The 20,707-nt window shown below is 55.4% G+C and overlaps 1 protein-coding gene across 6 annotated transcripts in view; it reads right to left on the bottom strand.

The window, feature by feature from the left end:
- PRDM11 (PR/SET domain 11) overlaps positions 1 to 20,046 on the bottom strand; it is a 97,367-nt gene extending 77,321 nt beyond the window's left edge. For 2 of the 6 annotated variants that reach the window (XM_086338688.1, XM_086338695.1), the window contains exon 1: positions 19,096 to 20,046. In XM_086338688.1, the coding sequence (XP_086194814.1) occupies positions 19,096 to 19,260 (165 nt within the window). In that variant the 5' untranslated portion in view covers positions 19,261 to 20,046. The other 4 variants (XM_086338691.1, XM_086338696.1, XM_086338693.1 and 1 more) reach the window with 3 other exon arrangements.
- Positions 20,047 to 20,707: the final 661 nt, after the last annotated feature.

Below are 20,707 nucleotides of genomic sequence, written 5' to 3'. Positions count from 1 at the left end.
TGCCACATACAGCTGTGCCGTCTGGGGAGTTTATTTCACCTTCTGGGCCTCCAGTTACCCCTCCATAAAATGGGGATAATAATACTCAAAGAGAGGTGTTGTGAGCAAAATGGTGAGCAGTCAGTAAACAGCCATTAGCCTGACTTCTTCCACAAGTCACTTTCCTGAGCTAAATTCCTTCCTCTTTCTGAGCCTCAGTTTACCCAAGGTGGTTAGGCTGGACTTTCAGCCAGAGCCGACCAGCTCTGGTATTCTGTGACTATGAAAATTCCTGCAAACTTCCAGAGCTGGGCCACAGAGAAGCACCCCAGCAGGTCACAGGGGTCTCTCTGCTGAATCACTCCACCGCTAAGGGTCAAAATAGACCCAAATGTCCATCACAGTACAATCATGTGATTCTAAATTCATTTAGATTCAGCCCAAGTTTCAGCTCCAAGGCCTGCAAAATCATAACCCAAAGGCCCAGGGACACAGCTGGAAGGAGCCGGCCCTCGGGGGCCCTTTGGGGGATTCCAGGGTGTCCAGTCCTTGCTTCTGAGCACGCAGGCAGGGCTCCGCACAGGCGCCTCGCTGTGGCTGGCGCCCGGGCACCCAGCTGGCAGAGCCGTTTCCATTCCTCGCACACGCCCCCGGATGGGAAATGATTCATGAAAACCAAGAAGGTAAAATTAGCCCAGAGGCTGCCGAGTAATTTATGCAGCCAGCAGCCCCGGGAGGGAGGGGAGGCCCCCGCTGCCAGCTCACTGTGGCCTCCTGGGGGCTGGCGGAGGCCAGCCTGGCCCTCAGCAGCCTCTGCCTCTGGGGTCTTCTATTTCTGGACTCAGCCTCCAGAGGCTTCCGGAACTTTCTCTGACCCCCCTCCCCCCAATTTTCCAACCCTTCGACAGATCCGTGCATGCCACTGGGGAACCAACTAAGTGTCAGCAGGTAGCTGGGGAGACATGCCTGCATGTCATCCTAACCTCAACTTAGGGGGACCACGTCACCTCCTGTTTCACCAGTGAGGAAACTGAGGCTCAGAAAGGCCAAGTGGGTGGCCAGAGGTGAGTGGGAAAGCTTGTATTCAAACCCAGATCTTGCAGCCTCCAGAATCAGTGCTTGCCTCCCATGCGGGGGTGCTGTCTGCCGAACCCGTTTCCCAGGGCCCACCCGGGGGAGTGCAGCCAGTGGAGTTCCTTGGCAAGCCCCACCCCGCGCTGCCATGTGCGTCTCACAGTCCCAGGACTGTCTGGGACCAGAACCTGGTCCTTGATTCCAAGTCCAGTTGTCCCCCAACTGGCAAGGCTGAGAGTCCCCAGTAGCCTAGTGTCTTCAAAAGGGGTTGAGAAAATGCCAGTCTGGGTGCTAAGGCATAAACCATACCCCTAAAAGGGAAGGGCAGAACAGCAGTGAGCCCTATGGTCCCACTTCACATGGCTGTACGCCCAGGCCCAGAGAAGGGCAGCAGCTTACTCAGGGCCACCCAGCAGATCTACGGCAGATCCTGGGATGGACCCCGGCATCCCCGGAGTCCCCCTGCAGAGAGCCTACCGTCAGAGCTGCCCACCAAGGGAGCATACCAGAATGCGGGCTCCTGCCATGCAGGAGACCTCCAGGGGCCCTTGATCTGCCTCTGCCCCAGGCACCTGCCCCACTTTTGAAACCCACAGTGAAGAGCTGGAGGGGGCCCTCAGAAGGCGGTGGGTGAGGCCTGGAATCATGCTCCACACCTGTGGGAACCTGGGTGAGTCACCTCGCCTCCCGGAGCCTAGATGAAAGACAGGCACGGGGAAATGACAAGAAAAACGAGGGAGGGAGCTACCCAGCTGGCTGTGAGCGACCTAGAGGAATGCAGGGGTCTGCACGCACCCGCTCACAGGGCTCACCCTCCGCCCTTCTGGCCCCAGGCTCTGCCCAGAGGAAGCCCAATGCCAGCCACGGGTGACACCCCACAGGCACCCATGCAGACAGAACTTGCCTCCATCCCCCCCCAGTGAGACAGCTCAGAGCCGCACCCCAACTCCCAGGATGGTTCAGAGCCACTTGGAGGCACCATCTGCCCAGAGGGACTGCAGCTGCCATGGACCAGCCCTGACCTCAGCACTTTGAAACACCTCCATGTGGTACTCTTCCCTTCGACGCTGGAGAAAAGGTGGCCCCTTACTTTCCTGCCACTCAGAGAGGCCGAGTCACTTGTCCAAAGCCTCACATCTATTCACACAATTATTCCCAACAGATGCACACCGAGGTCCGCCATGGCTCAGCTACCAGGATAAGACAGGCGGGTGTCGCTCTCCCGGCTGTGAGAGGCTTGTCGTGGTCCAACGGGCAACTCTGAGCCCCTCTGCTGGGAGTGCAGTCTCAGCTTCAGCCCCCACCCCCACCCCACTGCCGATACGACCACGGGAAGCCACCTCTCTGTGCCGGTTCCCCACTAAATGCAGATAATAATGGTGTCTATCTCCTGAGGCTATTCCGAGGATTGAGTGAGATATTATGAGTCAAGACAGCATAGCACCTGCCACATAGTAAGTGCTCAGTAAACATGAACCGTTCCTGTGGAGCCAGGACCCAGCCCATCTTCCTCTTCTGACACCAGCATCCGTGCTCTTAACTCAAAGCTGGGCCAGCTCAGTGTCCTCGGTGTGACCTGCAGCATGACTGCGGAAGGTCTACGGGGAGAATCAGGGAGTGGGTTCCAGTTTCCCCTCTGCCAGCCGCCAGTTCAGACTAGCCCCCTGTGCCTTTCAGAGCCTCGCTTCCTCCAGTCTTAAAACGCATCCCATGATGGCTACTCTCCCGCCTCCCCGGAGAAGCACCCAGGGTCCCCAGGGTGGCTGCAGACCCCCGCCCACACCACAGGACAGGCCCAGAGAGAAAGCTGCTTCCCCTGCAGGGGCACACGGCCTCAGCTGAAGCAGCCACTCTCTGTCCTGCCACCTCTGGCTGCTGAGAGCGTTTGCGGCTGGTGCTGGGAAAGGGCCGGGCCCCGGGCCAGCGTGGGTGCTTCTCGCCTCTCAGGAAATAATTCCAACCCTCTGTGCTCACTGACCACACATGCCACGGACCAGAGGGCAAGAGGACAGGCAGGGCTGCCCCACTGGGCACCTTCTGCCAAACTATCACACTGGGTGGCCTCATGAAAAAGAACTGAACGAGGAGCCAGTTGGCCTGGGTATATTCCCTTAACCCTGCCAGCGCCTAACTGTGCAGCCTTGGGAAAGTCACTTGACATCTCTGGGCCTCTGTCTGCACATCTGTGAAGTGGCCTTGATCAGGCTTCCTACTTCAGAGCGTGGCTGTGCAGAGCTGGTTAGATGGTGGCATAAAGGTGGTTTCAAACCTAAAAGGAGGGGAAGAGGGATGGAGGTGTGAGAAAAAGAGCAAAGGGGCCATCCTTTCCAGCACTAACTAGATGATGAGCTGCAGAGATTTACCCCAGGGGCTGAAAGGTAAATCCAAGCTTGGACCAGCCAGTGTGGTCCAGAGGGGCCCCAGGGCTCTCAGGGGAGAGCTTGGCCCTGGGCGGCTTTCTTCTCCTGCTCACCCTGCAGGCCAAGGGAGATCAAATCCCTGGCCACAACAGGCCCCATTGAGAGTCGGCAAATCTGCCCAAGGTATGGGGTTACATTACCAGGTTCCTGGCCACCATCACCAAGCAGAGGGTCAGGCTGACCTCCTTCCCTCCCCGCAGGCCTCCATCCAGAACCGACAGGGCCGAGCCAGGCAGAAATCTGATCGTCCGCTGCCTTCCCAGGCAGCAGCCTCCTCTGGGAAATCAGTGGACAGCGGGCTGAAGCTGTTGCAAAGGCTGGAGCCATCCCAGGCGGCCCACGGGAACACGGGCCCTCTGCCCTCAGAGGTGGGTCTGGAGCTAACACAGACAAGAGAGCCCAGGATAATAACATTCTTGGGACTGTTACCAGCATCGTGCACATTATACGTGTTAGTTCACTTGGTCCTCATGGAAGTGCTACACACGCCGCCGTGATCTGTTTCACAAAGGATGAAACTAGGCACAGAGGGGTTAAGTCAATTTCCCAGAAACACCAGGATCTGAACCAAGGCACTTGGATTCCAAAGTTTACTTATCACAACAGCCAGGAGGAGACACTGAAAAACACACCTTTTGAGTAAGGGTAGAAAAACCCAAGTGTGAAAGAGGAAAGACTCCAGGGGCCATGGCTGTTGTTTCCAGCCCTCTGGGGACTGGCAGAGGGCAAGGCAGCAGATTTTCTCTCTGGCTAAAGAAGAGATGAAGGAATAGCTGGAGATCCTCAGGGAGACATTTGGTTCTGGGCAAAGCCTCAGTGGACAGACTTTAAATATTGCACAGCAATTTTTTAAAAATGCAACTGGCTCCCATAACCCAGCGGCAGCACAAGAATAAAATTAGAATTAAGCTAAATGTACAGCAGTAAGAGAATGGCTAGATAAATGATAATCCTCTCCACTGACACACTACTGTATTCAGTTCAGTTCAGTCTCTCAGTTGTGTCCCACGCTTTGCGACCCCATGGACTGCAGCACGCCAGGCCTCCCTGTCCATCACCAACTCCCAGAGCTTACTCAAACCCATGTCCATCGAGTTGGTGATGCCATCCAACCATCTCATCCTTTGTCATCCCCTTCTCCTCCTGCCTTCAATCTTTCCCAGCATCGGGGTCTTTTCCAACGATTTACTACTTGTTGATTTACAATGATTTACAGTGATACACTATTGTGTATCAGTTTAAAAAAAAAAAAGATAAAAGAAAAAAATTATGGTAAGCTCACTACATAAAACTATGACTAGATCCAAAGTTAAATGAGAAAAGCAATTTGCAGATGAAACCACTTGTTGAAATGTACATACATACATATGTATGTACATGCGTATACACGTGCTATAATGGTACATGTTCCCATAGGCTCTGTGTGCAACGTACAGACGGAGATCTAGACCAAAGTAATAACAGCGATGATAAGCCCTGCGGAGGAGGCTAGAATGCTACGGTTATCGAGGAAAATCATGTTTCACTTTTTAAATAATACTTGATTTTTTTATAGCAAAAATTTTTCTGTATATTCTTTATATAATTGAAATTTAGTAAAACAACATAATAAAAATACAAGGAGATGTCTTGGGAACAGTGAGCTACTGGTCCCTGGACGTGTGCAAGCCCATGCATTGGGGTGGAAGGATTTACCACAAGGATGGAGGGGTCCAGCCCTTCTGAACCTCACAGCCTCACCAGAGGAGGAGGAGAAAAGCCCTTACTGTCCCCGCACTGTGAATGTTTTTAAAGCAGCACGGAATCTCAGGCCCTGGAGGAGGGAGAGGCCAGGAGTTGGGGACCCTCACAGGGACACCGGTGTGTCAGAGGCCCACAGGCCAGCTTCCGAGTCCACCTCCTGCCACCAGCTCCCCCCCCCGCCCCGTTCTCCTTGCCCCAATAATGCCGTCCCGGCCCCTCTGTCCCAACAACCCTCAGCCCCCGGCCAGCATGTCTGGTATCAGGCTTAGACTCCCAGGATCGGGGCCATGTCTTTGGGAAGACCTCACACTGGGGGGCAGGAATTCAGGAAGGAAGGAGAAAGTGACTTACAGGCTGAACGCACCTGACTGTAAACTGAGCCCAGACAAGGGCCCAGGCCACCAGGCCACACGAAGAGCCCTGCCTAATCCAACAGCCTGAGCCCCAGCCCGCAGAGCCCTAGTCCTGGTCAGGCACCTAGCTCCTGACACTAACAAGCCGAGATCAGTGCCGCTCTCACCTTCAGGACAGCTACAGGGCCAAGAAAAGAGCCAGGATCCACTCCCCTGTGGTCCAGTGGCTAACACTCCATGCTTCGAATGCAGGGGGCCCGGGGGTTTGATCCCTGGTCAGGGAACTAGATCCCACATGCCGCAACTAAAGATCCCACATGCCACAGCCAAGTAAATAAACACATATTTTTAGAAAAAGGAAAAGAGCCGCGAGGTATGGGTCCAAGTTCCAGCTCTGCCCCTGACTTCCTACAAGACCGTGGCAAAGTGACTGAACCCTATGGAGTCTCAACTCCCTCATCCACAAAACGGGCTCACAGTATCCACCTCCCAAGCCTACCGTGAAGATGAAATGAGACATCATCCATGTAGCTCCTTTGTGAACCGTACAGACTCCCCACAAAACACAAGGCCTCATCCGTACCACGGATGAGAAAAGGAGGCGGCCACATCTGAGGGCCAAAAGCAGCCACACTTGCTGCAAGACAGGCGTGAGTCCATCCAAAGGGGCAAAAGAGCCTTTCTTGGCCAGTGTCCTTGACCGAGAGCCAGGGTGCTCGGGGGGTGGAGGCAATCAGGGAGCCGCCGAGAAGTGCCGGGGGGAGTCCTGGTTTCCACCTGAAACTTGGGAAGGGAACCCTGGGAGATGGGCCAGCAAGTCCTGGCCTCACCAGCCCAGGGAGCCAGAGCTGGGGCAGGTGACAGGGCTACAGGGAGGCCGGAGGGAGAAACAGCAGGGCTCAGTCCCTGCCAGAGGACGCTGGAGCAGAGGGCCGGCCTTGGAGCACCTGGGAAGGAAGGCCACACAGCCCATGAAGAACAGGCTCAGAGGGGCGCCTATGAGGAGAGGGGCGGCCAAGAAGCAAGATGGTGCCACCCACTGCTCACAGAGAAGCGCCAGCTCTGAGAGAGGCCGGGGCAGCGGGACAAAGCCTGGAGAGCGGGAGGAGGGGAGTCCAGCTGCCCCAGAGTCACCCTTTCCTGCCTCGGGAGAGGCAAGCCTCCAAGTACCACCAGAGTGAGTGAAGTTGCTCAGTCGTGTCCTACTCTTTGCGACCCCACGGACTGTAGCCCACCAGGCTCCTCTGTCCATGGGATTTCCCAGGCAAGAATACTGTAGTGGGTTGCCATTTCCTTCTCCAGGGGATCTTCCCGACCCAGGGATTGAACCCGGGTCTCCTGCACTGCAGGCAGATACTTTTGCTGTCTGAGCCACCAGGGAAATCTCTTCCAGCACCACCAAGACCACAGTCAAAACCAGAGCACCCCGCGTGACTCCTGCAAACGCCTGCTGGACTCCCCGCTGAACGGCAGCCAGACAGGCCTGCTGCGTGGGGCCCACCACCAACAGGGAGCTGCAGGGAGGGAGCCAGAGCCTGGGCCACCCTGCACAGGGCCCCGAGGAGGAGAGAGTAGGTGGGGCGGACGGGAGAGGTCCTCCCTGCAGCAACGTGATGGGGAGGACCTGTGGCCACATGCAGGCCCAGGAGCACCGTGGTCTGTTCCCAGGGGCCCCGGGACAGAGCAGTTGCCTCCTCTAGGAACAGGAAGCTGGGCCACAGCAGGAACTCTGCTGCCCCGCCACCGCGCCTACTGCTCCTGGGTGCTGACCTCGTGGGAACAGCAATCCTGCCTTGCCACTTCCATCAAGCGTCCAGCCCTCAGGCCTCAAAAGCATCAGAAAGGGTTCGTGCAGGAAGCAGCTTCAGGCTTTCGTCCACGGCTCCCCTCTTAAGCGAACCCCAGGCTCCTCACGTACCAGGCTCCTGGGGCCTGGCCAAGCCCCCAAACTCAGCCCGGGGCCTCAGGCCTTCCCCCTCCCAAATGCGGCCCTGGACTCCTTCAGGCGGCCGACACACCCCGTTAGCTCGCAGCGCTGGCAGCTTAGGGCGGGGTGGGGGGGGTACAAAAAGGTTCCGCCACGGCCATCCAACCACACCAGACACCCACCCACTGACCAGGACAGCCTGGGAAGGACCGCCCCTCACACCGGAGAACAGCCTGCTTGTCCAGCCCGGACTGACTCCCAGAGCAACTAGGTACCAGGCAAACTCTGGAGTCTGCTTACCAGCCACTCACCCCTCTGGGGACCACGAGGCAGCCTCCCTCAAGGCCGAAGACCAAAGGGAACTTCGGCACAGATGGCCCCTTCGGGCCTTAAAGTGCCCGCGCAGCCGTGATCTTATCCCCCACCACGCGACCTCTGACCCCGGGGCAGTCTTGAGGTCTTAACTCCTTAGCTGAGCAGTCAAGGCTTTCCTGGTCTGGCCCTGACCTGCTTCTCCAGGGCCCATCCACCACCTCTTCTCCAAACACTCTGATCACCTGCCATGCCCAGAACCCTCAGAACCGCACGTCACCTGCCTTTGCACATACTGTTCCCGGCACCAACAACGTCCTTCCCTCTTCCTCCACCTGGCAAACTCCTACTCCTCCTTCAAGGTCCAGCCCAACAGCACTTCTGGGAAGCCTAACGCCCCTCTCCCCTCCCCCGCCACCAAGGCAGAATACTTGCTCCTTTTCCCACCTTGTCTCTGAGCAGCAGGGCACTTCCTACCTTCAATCACAGTTAGGATCTGGGCCAGAGCTGCTCAAGCTATTTATGGTAAAGAGGCTTTTTTTTTTTAAGTTTTCCAATCTGTTGCCAACTGATGCTTTTGTAAATTACAATAAGAAATGATGCAAGTCAAGCTGCCGATATGAGTTTCCCAACACTTACTCTAAGGTCTGAACCTACCGTGCTACGGACCAGTAACAGGAAACTCACGGATGGGCAGTGGTTTGCGGACCACCCTCTCCCTGGCCCTGGGGGACTCTGCCCCTGGTGCTTCCAGTTCAGGGCCCATTCAAATTACGTTTATGTTTGGACCTCCAGAGCCCAAAGGGGTGCTCCCTGAACAAGTGCTGACCCAAATGCTGCAAGGGAAGGTCCCAGCAACCCAGGAACAGGGGCAGCACCTGCGCCAGGCACCCCCATTCTCAGGTGAGCCCGTAGACACACAGAGAGGGTAACTGGCCTGATGCCTGGTCCAGGCTGTTCTTTCTCTTACTGCCTGGCATCACAGGGCACACTTCTGGAATCTGCAAGCCCTCCAGTCCACTGTCCCTTCCAGCACAGGCTCCTGACGGCAGTGCCCACTGCAGGAACAGTGAGGCAGCCCCTCACAGGGATGAAGAGCTCGGCCTCTGGAATCAGACCTAACCAGGATGCAAATCCTGGTTCAGCCTTTAATAGCTGTGTGACCTTGGGTAAGTCACCTCACGTCTCTGGGCCTCGATATTTGCTCTGTAAACTGAGGCTGATAAGATGATTTGGGCAGCACTCTGCTACAGGCAGGGCCCATATACACCGATTAGCTTTATTCAAGTTTGGCTGTCACTGATGTTTATAAAGGGCTTCCCCAGTGGCTCAGTGGTAAAGAATCTCCCTACAACGCAGGAGCCGCAGGAGATGTGGGTTCGATCCCTGGGTCGGGAAGATTCCCTGGAGAAAGGCACGGCAACTCACTTCAGTATTCTTGCCTGGGAAACCCCATGGACAGAGGAGCCTGGCGGGCTCCAGTCCGTGGGGTTACAAAGAGTCCGAACATGACTGAAGCAACTTTGCACGCATGCCCGCACGATGTTTATAAAACACCTGGGATCGCCCAGTCCAAAATTCTGACCTGGATCTTCCCTTTCTGCTCATCCTCCCTTTGCAAGACCCAACATCTCCTCTTGGGGGTAAATTCTGCTCAGTTGCTGAGTTGGCTGATTCCCTCTGCAGATCCCATTGCCCTGCCCTCCCCCCACCCCAGGCTAAGGGACTTCTGCCTTGACACCTTCAGCCTCTGAATCTCTTCACCTCCTCCCCAGATATCAGCCCCCTCTGACTTTTCCTCTGGGACACAGCTGGTCTGAGGAAGGGCCTTGACCCACCCCAGGAAAAGCCCCATTTGCTGGGGTTGGAGCAGTGAAGTGCTGGGTTGTGTGGCTGAGTGGGGTCCCAGCCTTCAACTCCTCCCTCACCCACCCAGAGCCCACCCGCCCTGTACCTTGGGCCACGACAATGCAGAGTCCAGCCCGGCCAGGTCCCAGTCGGCTGCCCCTACGAGAGGCTCACTCCCTGCTGAGGCTGTGGGTCGGGTGGGCCGCTCCCCACGCCCCGCAGCCGTCCCGGAGCCTCCCAAGCCGGCCATGTCCATCCCCTGGGCATCGGGCAGCAGGATCCCTCCCCGGCCCTCAGCACTTTTCCTTGGGGAAAGTACGAGATAGTGAGAGAAGCTGCTCTGGGGAAGCTGACATCGTGGGGGTGGTTCCATATATACTTGCTCAGTGACGTCCACAGCAGCCCAGCCCAAGACAAGCTGATAGCCTGCCTGCTGATCCCTCTCGCCCCCAACCCTGCCTGGAAGAAGCAGTCTACCAGTCAGCACATCGCTGACCACCCCCATTCCTTCACGCACATCGTCTGGGGTCTGCTGCCTCGGTCCCCCCAGAACGGGGCGAGCTCCAGCCACCGCAGATATGTAGGCAGGGGCTGGACAGTCTGCCCTTTGGGAAGGACTGGGCCAAACGCTCTCAGAGGCCCCCCTTGTGCTCTGATTCCAGGAAGTGGAGGCCTGGGGTGCAGAGGAAGAGATGCTAGATTTGGAGTTAGAATGTTAGCTTGGTCGCTCCCTAAGTTGCAGGACCTCCAGCAAGCCACTTCCTGTCTCTGAGCCTCAGTTTTCTCAACTATAAACTGGGCGTTACGAGAGTGGTTCTGCTCACCTCAGAGGCTAACGATAAAGGATGTGGGAGTAGTGTGAAGTTGGGGAGAGGTCTGGGTTGCCCTTATAGGTCAGGTTGGGGGACGTGGGAGAGGGGTGTCAGGGAAAGCCCTAGAAGGTGCCGAAGGCTCCAGAGGCCTAGGGGCACCTCACTTTGCAAACAGGGCTCCCATCCGTCAGCATCCACCCTGATCTGGGGCTGGTACTGGGGAGCAAGGCAGCGAGCGGCCCTCTGTCCTTCACCTTTGCTCCCCTCACCCAGAGTCGTTTCACTGGAGACTCTTAGTTGGTCCAGATATACCAGTAAGATTTGATTCGTGAGGTTCCAGGTGGGGAGAGGGTCCCGAAACCAAGGGCTTATCAAACTCTGGGTTGAAAGCACCCAGGGGTCCTGCAGGGAAATTGTGAAACTGAAAGTCACTCAGTCGTGTCCGACTCCTTGTGACCCCAGGGACTGTAGTAACCCCAGACTCCTTTGGCCATGGAATTCTCCAGGCCAGAATACTGGAGTGGGCAGCCTTTCCCTCCTCCAGGGGATCTTCCCAACCCAGAGTTCAAACCCAGGTCTCCCACATTATAGGCAGATTCTTGACTGTCTGAGCCACCAGGGAAGCCAAGAGCTTATAATCAAATCCTGGGTTGAAAGCACCCAGGGGCCCTGCAAGGAACTATCACATAACACAAGGAAACCTCCTTCATTAAGGTGGGTTTCTTCAGGCGTTTGGAAAGATCAGATGACGGCTGTGTGATCTGAAGCTAGTCACTTACCCTCTCTGAACCCAAGTTTCCTCATCCAGAAATGGATGAGGAAGAGACCTTATGGGGCCGATGTCAAGTGCCCTGATGCTCGATACATGGTCCTCTTAAAATGTGGTCCTGAAAAAACACGGAGGAAGGAGTTTTTTTCCACAGCAGGTAATACAGGACTGACATGACCGTCTCTGTTTACAGCAAGGGAGACTGAGGCCCAAGCATGTTTGGCTTTGAACACAAGCCCGCTGGGGGAGTGTGTCTGAAGGTATGGTTAGGTCACCTTTAAGTCGAGACCCCTGTGACTATGCACCCTCCCATCTCCGGGCAGTGCTGTCCGGCACAAGATTATGTCAGTGCCCTGGGAGATGCCGCCCCTGTGGTTCCGATCTCACATCCACGGAGCTGGCCCCCAGAGCTGGCCCTGTGCCGCACCGGTACTCGGTGCTGCTTCCCGGGGAGCCCTGTGAGGCCAGCACCATTATCATCCCGACTGTGCGGATGAGGAGACAGGCAGACGCACAAGGGGCAGCCTCTTACCGCCATCTCCCAGCTGCCGAGAGCAGGGGCAGGGCTGGACCTGAGGCCACGCCCCCTCCAGGGCGCCCCGCCCACACACTCCCTCTCCATCCCACCCCGCTGCCAAGAGGCCAGTCCAAGGGACTCTGCCGCATCTTATCTGGAGGTGCCATGGCTACTCAGAAGTGAAGTCAGACACACTCCAGGAAGCCTTCAGTCCCCAGAACTGTGCTCCAACCTAACTGCACTGACTCTCAGTGCGGAGGGGCAAGTCCTCTCCCCCCGACCCCACCCTCCCTTTTGGAATGGCCTCCACCATGCCCTCATCCTCACCCTCTCCTACCCTGACACTGTAACAGCCTCCCAACTGGCCTCCCTGCCTCCAGCCTCACACCCAAGCTGCCGCTGCTGTTGACGACTGGGACCTGGGCCTGCTCTCCATGTCAGCTTTCTCCTAATAAAACTTTCTGTGGCTCCCAGAGGCCCCACAGACAGAGTATAAACTCCTCTGCAGAGCGGTCATAACCTTTTTACAATCTGGCTGGGATAGAGTCTCCGTGTTAGGTGGGATGGTTCAGCAGCCAGAAAACCTGGGTTCAAATCCCAACGCTGCTGCCAACCAAATGGGAAACCTTGGGCAGGTTAGTCCACCTCTCTGAGCCTCGGGCTCCTAAAGGGAAATAACAGCACCAATGTCAGGGTGCTGCTGGGAAGATGAAATAGGAAACACGTCATGAAGGACTTTGCATCCATTAATAGTAAGTGCTCAACTCATTCATTCATTCCACAAATACGAGGCCTTACTATGTGCCATGCACCGCTCATGCAGCCCTGAACAAAACTGACAAAACTCCCCACTCTGGGAACTTATAGTATAATTAAGGGAGGCAGACAAAACCAACATAAGTAAAATCCAAGGTGTGTTGTACATGCTGTGCACTATGGAGAAAAAAAAAGGCAGGGAAACAGTGGGATAAGGGGACAGGGGGTGCGATTTTAAACAAGTGCCCACGAGAGGGTGACATTTGAGCAAATCCCAATGCAGGTGAGGGAGCCTACCATGGAGAGCACCCACTCTACCAGTGGGTAAGAGTGTTATGGCAGTGGGAACACCAGTGCAAAGGACCTGAGGCAGGATCAGAACTGGTGTGTTAGTCATATTACTTTTATCATCACTATTCTTTCTTTCCAGTTTCATCTCCCTTCACCTCCTCCCTTTCCTGCACCCTTCAGCCAAATGAACTACCAGAGCCTCCCCAAGCCCTTCTGTGTGCACATGCCTTCGGACAAGTCACACTCCATGCAGGAATGCCTTCCTTTCTCTCCAACTTCTACTCATCCTTCAAAACCCAGCTGAAAGGCCTTCTCCTCAGGGAAGCTTTCCTTGACTTAGAGTCCATGGCCCACTCTCTTGTCCGCTTCTGCTGTAACCTGAAACTGCATGGTTAACTGCCCACCTCCCCAGACGGATCAGTGAGTTCTGGAGGGATAGGACTGGCTTTCGCATTGCACCCCTAAGCACAGCACAGTGCGGTTCTGTGCACTGACCACCTGATGAATGAAGGCAGAAACGAAGGATGCCCCAGGCCTCCCCCCTTACAGAGCCCTCGCCCTGGGCATGCCACCACAAATGACCGCCTCTGTGAATGCTGGCCTTTTCAACGCAGATATAAATCTGCAATATGAAACAGGCTTTTTAAAAATAACAGCACATTTTTCTTTTTCCTTCATTGTTTTTTTTTCTTTCTGCACGGCTTATTTTTCCAGTGCAGCCCTGGACCAGCTGTAGGGAAGTCCCTCCCAGGCCCACTCTAAGAATACAGGGCTCTGGGGCCTCTAAGGACTCCTAGGCCCTAACAGGGATGGAGGAGGCACCAGACGGTTCTAGACGAGCTCTGGCACCAAGGCTACCAGGCACCTCTGAGCCAAGAACCTTTTTGCTCAAACGCGATGTCAGGTGGGTTACCTCTGGGAAACCTTATAGCCCCATGTGACTTTTCCAAAGCGGCTTCTCCTTGATGGGTCTGGAGTTCTCTGCCCTCACTCTAAGAGGGCATCCTAGAGAGATGGCATCAGATCCAGGGTTCCAATTCTGGCTACATCATTGGGTAGCCCTGGATACTTTCCATCACCTCTTGGAGCCTCAGTTTCCCCATCTGTGAAATGGAAATAATAATAATACCTATCTCTGTTTTCTGCATATGGTATGTGACATGCTTAGGACCATACCCTAGGACACAGTAAGCATTCAGTAAATATTAGCTGCCTTCATCACCGTGACCTTCATTTTCATCAGCCCTGGATCTCTTAGTGTGCAGTTCCTTCACTAAATCATATACTCTCCAGATCAGAGACCTCAACGATCCGCTAAATCTCACCCTCTTGGCCCTCCTGGAATTTTCTCTCATACATCCCAGAAACACAGTCCTTCTGGGGGTATGAACATCTGTAAATATGGAAAGCTTGGTATCCATACTCTAAGGGCCACTGTGCCTGCCACACCTGACACCTCCTTCCTGCTGGACTACCTGCCCACACCCCAGGGAAGCAACGTTTATAAGGAATCCTGTCCTTAGCTCCCAGCACACCATGAGCCTGCAGCCAACGCTCAGAGATTCATCAGAAGATAGTTACTGAGCAACTCACGTGCACAGACAATGGAGACACAGCAGCACGTGCACACCAAACCAGGCCCTACCCTCACAGAGCTTATGGTCTGATCAAAGAGTAAGACTCAATCAACGTTGTTGTTCTTCAGTCGCTAAATTGTGTGTTTTGTGACCCCATGGACTGTAGCCCGCCAAGCTCCCCTGTCCATGGGATTTCCTAGGCAAGAATACTGGAGTGGGTTGCATTTCCTTCTCCAGGGGATCTTCCCAACCCTGGGGTTGAATCTGAGTCTCCTGCATTGTCAGGTGGGTTCTTCACCACTGAGCCACCAGGGAAGCCTGCAATCTGTAAATGCACCAATAAATATAAAACCACCACTAAGACGAGTGCTATAAAGGAAAGGCACATGGGCCATGAGAGATTGCCGTGGAGGGCTTGACCTAACCAGGGAGGGCTTCCCTGAACAGGTGATGCTGAAGCTGAAAGATGAAGGATGAGGAGACCCACACAGATGCAATGGAACACATCACCAGGGCAGGGAAACATGAGTAAAGTACTACGTTCGGCTGAACATGATGAATGGAGGGATTCAAGATGGTGTCCCCACAGTGTCTAAGGGCAACTGAAGTATTCCAGAAGGCTTTTCGGGCAGGGGTTGACAGACTCAGATTTATGTCAAATAGATCACCCTGGCCACTGAGGATGAGCTTTTCTAAGCCTGTGTGTGTGTGTGTGTATGTATCTCTGCCTAGAATGCTCCCCCAGTCTGTATCAGTCAGGACAGGCTAGGTTATGCTGCAGTAATAAACAACCCCAAATCTAAGTAGTTTGAAACAACAAAGGCTTAACCATCACTGATGCTGCACGTCCATTATGAGGCACCAAGGGGGTTCCACTCAGGGAGCGACACAGGGACCCAGGCCAGCAGAAGCAGCCACCAACCCTACCTCCTGCCAGTTGCCACACCTCAGGAAAAGAGCACTTAGGAGGGTCTCAACACCAGCAACCAGATGCTCTGGATCAGAAGTGGCATGGGCCACTGTAGTTCACAACTCATGGCCCAGCCAGCACAAGGGGAGCTGCAGTCAGTGCTACACGCGCCTGCCTGGAGGAACTGGAAATATTTAGGGTGTGGCATTAAGCACCACCAGACACTCACTCCATCTTGCTGTCCCCCAACCTTAACTCATTCATTAGATCACAACTGTTTCAGTATTCCAGAAGGAGGGACCGACATGTGCCGGAGAGATCAGAGAGATGCAGGGAAGATGGAAGACGAGGCCAAGGAAAGGATAGGCCCACATCACTCAGAAGCTTCTAAACCATGGGAACAGTTTGGTTCTTTACCCCACAAGTACTGTGAAGACTTTTCAATGCTTTATGCGGAAATGGGGAGTCTGCTGTGATCTTCTTGGGAACAGATCACTCTGCCACCCTAAGACTGATGTGGAGGGGAGGGTCACAGGTGGAGTTAGGAGGCTCGTGCTATTGTCTTGGGAATAGACAGTGGTGCTTGACCAAGACGCTCAGGAAGAGAAGACAGAGAAGATGTGGATGGAGTCAATTTAATCGGCTGAAGTTCCCTAGATCTGGAGATACAGTGGATTGCAGTGTGGGAATGGAGACACCAAGGTTTCTGCCTTAGGGACTAGCAAGATGGTGGCAGCCTTGGACAAGATGAGAGCCCTGGAGGTGGTTTAGGGATGAAAATGATGGAACAGCCTCGGACTCTGTGTGTGGGTCATAACTATGAGATAGTCAAGAGAACGAGCTGAGGAGGCAGCTGAATAAACAGGAATGACTCCTGCCTACTCGTCCAGTGGTCTTCACTTCCTTCACACTTGCCAAGAACTTAGAACCAGGGGAAACCCCTCCCCCATTTAAGTCCAGGTGAGGAAACATTCAGAAGTCTTACTTGACACCAAAGACAACAAATTTTTGAAACATATCAATGCAAAGGGTCAAGAGGACAGAACTGTAACTCAGGTCAGAGTAGTATGTAAGTGATAGCTGTGAGGGCTGGTGAAGGACTCCTGGGACCAGTGAGGGGAGCCCCTCACCTCTGAGCACGTCATTAGGGTAGGCAGCATAGACTCTGCCTCAGTTGCCCCTTGGAGGCCCCAGCAAATTTGGGACTGAATGGACCTGGGTGGAGCTTGTTGGGCAATTCTGATATTCCCTGGAGAGTGTTCTGCAATAATCCCAGGAAGAAAAATACTTCTTAACTCACTGTGGGCTATGGGCTAGGCACTGTCTCTGTGCTGTCTCATTCCATCTCACAACTGCCTGCCCAGACAGGCTTTGTTGGCCCTACTTTAGGGATGGAGGAGCAAGATCCAGAGAGGTCAAAGGCAATCGTGCCAAGTCCAAAGTCCCAGGTCAGTATGAAGGGGAAGGAGGACTCCAATGGAGAAGCCCTGTTTCATTAAACTAAAGCAACCGGCCTGGGCTCTATTCCAGAGAGGAAGGTTTACAGACACGTGCCTACACAGAACTCTGCTCACCCACCTCTGAGAAAGTCAATGAGCAAAAATCATGCCCCACTCCCCAGGGAAGAAGAGTTACATCTGCCCCATGGACCTCATAGCCCCAACCCCTTCCTTTCTCTCAAGGGAAAATGAGGGCGAAGGACAGCTTGGGTGCCACAGGCATCATGCTTCATGGAAAATTCTTTTGCTACAGCACAGACAGAACCCCCAGTTTATAGGTTTACAGGCATCAAGAGCCCTGTCTCATTCTTCCCCCTGTCCCCGCGGACAAAGAGCTGGGTGTGTTTCTTTTCAGCCACTCTAAATTATATACAACAGCCTTACTCCACATGAAACAAGCATCTGAGAAAGAAGAGAGGTTTAACATTTTTCTCCCTGAAGTCCCAGCCCATCCCGGGGGTGGTCTAAGCCCCTATCGCCCAACAACACCCCGTACAAGACACGAGCAACTTTTCCACCGGCACCGACCAGCGCTCAAGACAATCTGTATTCTCCTTGCAGCCACTTGCCTGGGGCGTGCTGGCCTTGACCGGAGAAAGGTCATCGGCCTCCAAGTGCCTGCAGAGGAGACTACCTTGGGGATTGCGGGGGTGGGGGGTGGGAATGGGGGGTACACTCCGGAGAGATTTCCCGAAGAGTCTACACCGCACCTGGGATACGAAACGTGCTAAAAGAAATGCCCCCGGCGCGACCATATTTACCGGGAAATCGTGCACCCCGTTGGAAAGAGGGCCCCCCACCGCACCCCGGCAGGACTCATGCCTCCCACGTCCGCCGCAACCCCCGTGGCCGAGCCCAAAGCGCGCCGCCCCCTGAGAACTAGGCCAGCAGCGGCTGCGGCGGCCGCGACGAGCAGTCTAGCCTGCGGCGCCTCGCCCCGCCCCGCCGGTGTCTCAGCGTTCTCAGACCGAACGCCCCGGGCCCGGGCGGCCGCTGCCATTGGTCGGCGGCCACGTCCGTCAGCGGGCGGCACGCCGGCGCAGAGCAAAGGCTACATTGTAACAAGGCAGGCAAGCGAGCGAGCGGGGCGCGGGCGGGGAGGAAGGAGGCGGAGGGGCGGCCCCCGAGTCCCGCGCCGGCGGCGGCGGCGGCGGCGGCAGCTACCTGCCGAAGGGTTAACCCACCTCGGGCCGGGGCGAGCCGCACCCCCACCGCCACCACCCCGCTCCTGCGCCGCCCGGACCCCCCCGCGCCGCGGGCGCTGCACCCCCGGCCGCCCTCCGGCCCCGCGGCCGCTCGCAGCCCCTGCCCCGGCGGCCCCCCGCGTGCGCGCGCGCGCGCTGGCAAACTGCCGAGCGCTTTCCGAAGCCATTTTCAATGGCCACAGTGGCTACCGGGGCTGACTCACCTTCCCGGGAGCGCCGCGGCAGCCGCGGGGCCCGGGCGGCGCGGGCGGGCCCGGGCGGGCGGCTCGGCGGAGGCGGCGCGGCCCCGGCTGGCGGCCCCCGCGGCTGGAGCGGCCGCGCTGCGGGCGCGCTGGGCCCCGGCAAAGTTTCAGCGCCAGCCTCGGCGCGGCGGCGGCGGCGGCGGCGGCGACTCGCTGCTGCTCTCCTCCCCTGCTTTGACCACCATCTTATTAGTACAGGAAATGACATGGAAAACGGAAGAAAGCGGCGTTTGGGGCAGACGCGGACCCCCCAATTCAGGGGCCCGGAGCCGGGACTCACCAGCCGCGCGTCCCAACCCGGCCCCGGGAGAAAACTGCCGGGGTCCTCTCGGCGCCCCCGCCCCGCGCCCTGCCTGGAGGGGAGCGGGGGTGGGGGGAACCTGGTTCCTCGAACCCAAAAGGACAGGGCGACTTTTATAAACCAGCCCGGGAGAAATCGAGAAAAAAAAAAAAAAATGGAAAAAAGAAAAGGTTAAAAGAACTTTCGAACTGGGACACTTTTTTTTTGTTTTTGGTCGGAATTAAAAGTTCTAGAATTTTAAAAAGTCATTCCTTGAGGGGGCTCCCTGGCTCCCCCACTCCTGTTGCTGCCCCTTGTGAACCAAACTGGGGAGTAAACGTGTTGATATTTTTAACCCTTTCTTGGCTCCACTGCCCGCAACTGGCCCCCTCTTGATCCGGTTTAACCCTTTGAATGCCCAGCCATTCGGAATTCCAAACGCCAGGTGCATCCCGCTGCAAGCTGGGGGAAGAGGGCTGGGGGGGGGGGGGGGGTTCATTTGAAACGTTTAACTATTTACGTGGGGCAGCGGTTTTCACGTCGCGAGCCGCACGTGTTCTTCAAATCGGAATTTTTTTTACCGGGATTGAGATCCTGAGAACCGGACTTGCTGGTCCCGGGCTGTCTTGGTAAAGGTGTTTAAACCGAAATCGCTTGCTTAGGTCCTCAATTTCTTCATCTGTGAAATGGGATTCAACATCGCAGAGCAACAAGGTAGCAAAGAAAAGAGCGGGCGGAATATTCATAAAGACGGTGTTTAAAAGCTTGAAAGGCTTTACTCCACGCTTGGAAACCTGACGGGTTAGGATGCAGCAGAGAACACCGCGGGATGGCGTAACCAAGACAACTACTCCCAAAATAACAGTGTTCTTCTGGCGTTGTCTGCAAGGCAAGGGGCCCAAGTGCCAGATCTCTCCTGTCAGGGGAGGCTATGCTGCTCTGGCTCTAAAACCGAGGTGTAACCTCTAGTAGAAGGTTGTCAGGAGGAATTTGACCTCAGGACCGCGCCGGGGCGGGGCGCTGCTTAGGGAGGGGCTTCCCGACCTTCAGACATCCGTGGAAGCCCTGAAAGTCTTGGCGCAGGAGGTCTCCAGTGGGTACCGCCCCGGGGAGATGTCCTCTCGGGGATGGAGGTCCCTGTCAGTTTACCTGCTGGCTGGGAGCCTGAGTCCCAGATGGCATCCATGGTCAGACCCCAGGACATGCTCCTAGCTCTTGGAGTCTGGAAGTTGGGGGTTGAGGGGAGAAGCTCTGTATGTACCACGTCTTCTGTTTCCCTTGAGTCTGGCATCACAAACACACCTTCTTGAAGTCCTTCATCTTGTACTTCCTGTGTGATCTTGAGTAAAGGACTTCCCTTCTCTGAGCCTCAGTTTCCTATCTGCAAAGTGGGACACAGGAATAACAACCCTCATTGCCAGCTCCATGTGAGGAGCCATGAAACTGTTTAAAGAGCCTAGCACCAGACTGCTCACAGTAGATGCTCAAGTAATGATAATTAACATCAGAATTATATGACTTTCAATATAACTATAAAAAGTTTTCTGAGTGTCTTTCTGCTCAGTGCCAGGCAGAGTGTTGGGTACTGGGGAGTACTGAGGTTAGTTAGACCTGGTCCTTTTAAGAGGTCTTGGTCTGGCCAGGAGATGGAGAAACTGGTAGTTAACTCAGATTAATTCAATAATTAATTCACAGCTTTATACTGGAGGCCAGGTGCTTGGGCAGAGAGAGGAAAGGACACCAAGGAGGAAGCCATGTATTCCTTTTGAGAAGGATTCACCAAGGAAAGGGTGTCAGGTCGGCCCTGACGGGGTTGGAATTTCCACCAGCAATAGGATGGCATTCCAGACAGGCGAACAGCACTGGCAGAGACCTGCAGGTCTCAAAGCGGCAGGGTGTGTAACATGTGGCCAGCTATGATGACTCAAGAGTGGGTGGGGCAGAGGAGCCCAGATGAGGCCAGAAAGCCAAGAGGATAAAGAGAGAAGGTGGTCACGGCCTCCAAAAAGCAGAATGGTCTTTGAGAGAAAGAGCTGAGGAGTGAGGCAAAGAGGGAATTTTTCCATGTGGTGCTGGTTTTCTATTTAAATCTCCCCATCCATTTGGCCCAGTCTGGCTTCTCTTTGCCAGGAACAGTCGGTCTCCAGGCTCCAGCTCTGGAGTGAGGCTGGGTCCTTGGGCACTGCAGGCCAG

Source organism: Bos grunniens, chromosome 15 (genome assembly GCF_055505025.1).
Source record: "Bos grunniens cultivar Pamir isolate PY7600 chromosome 15, Bosgru_T2T1.0, whole genome shotgun sequence".
Classification (NCBI taxonomy): domain Eukaryota; kingdom Metazoa; phylum Chordata; class Mammalia; order Artiodactyla; family Bovidae; genus Bos; species Bos grunniens.
The sequence above is the reverse complement of the archived record's forward strand: the minus strand, read 5'-3'. Positions and strand labels throughout refer to the sequence as shown.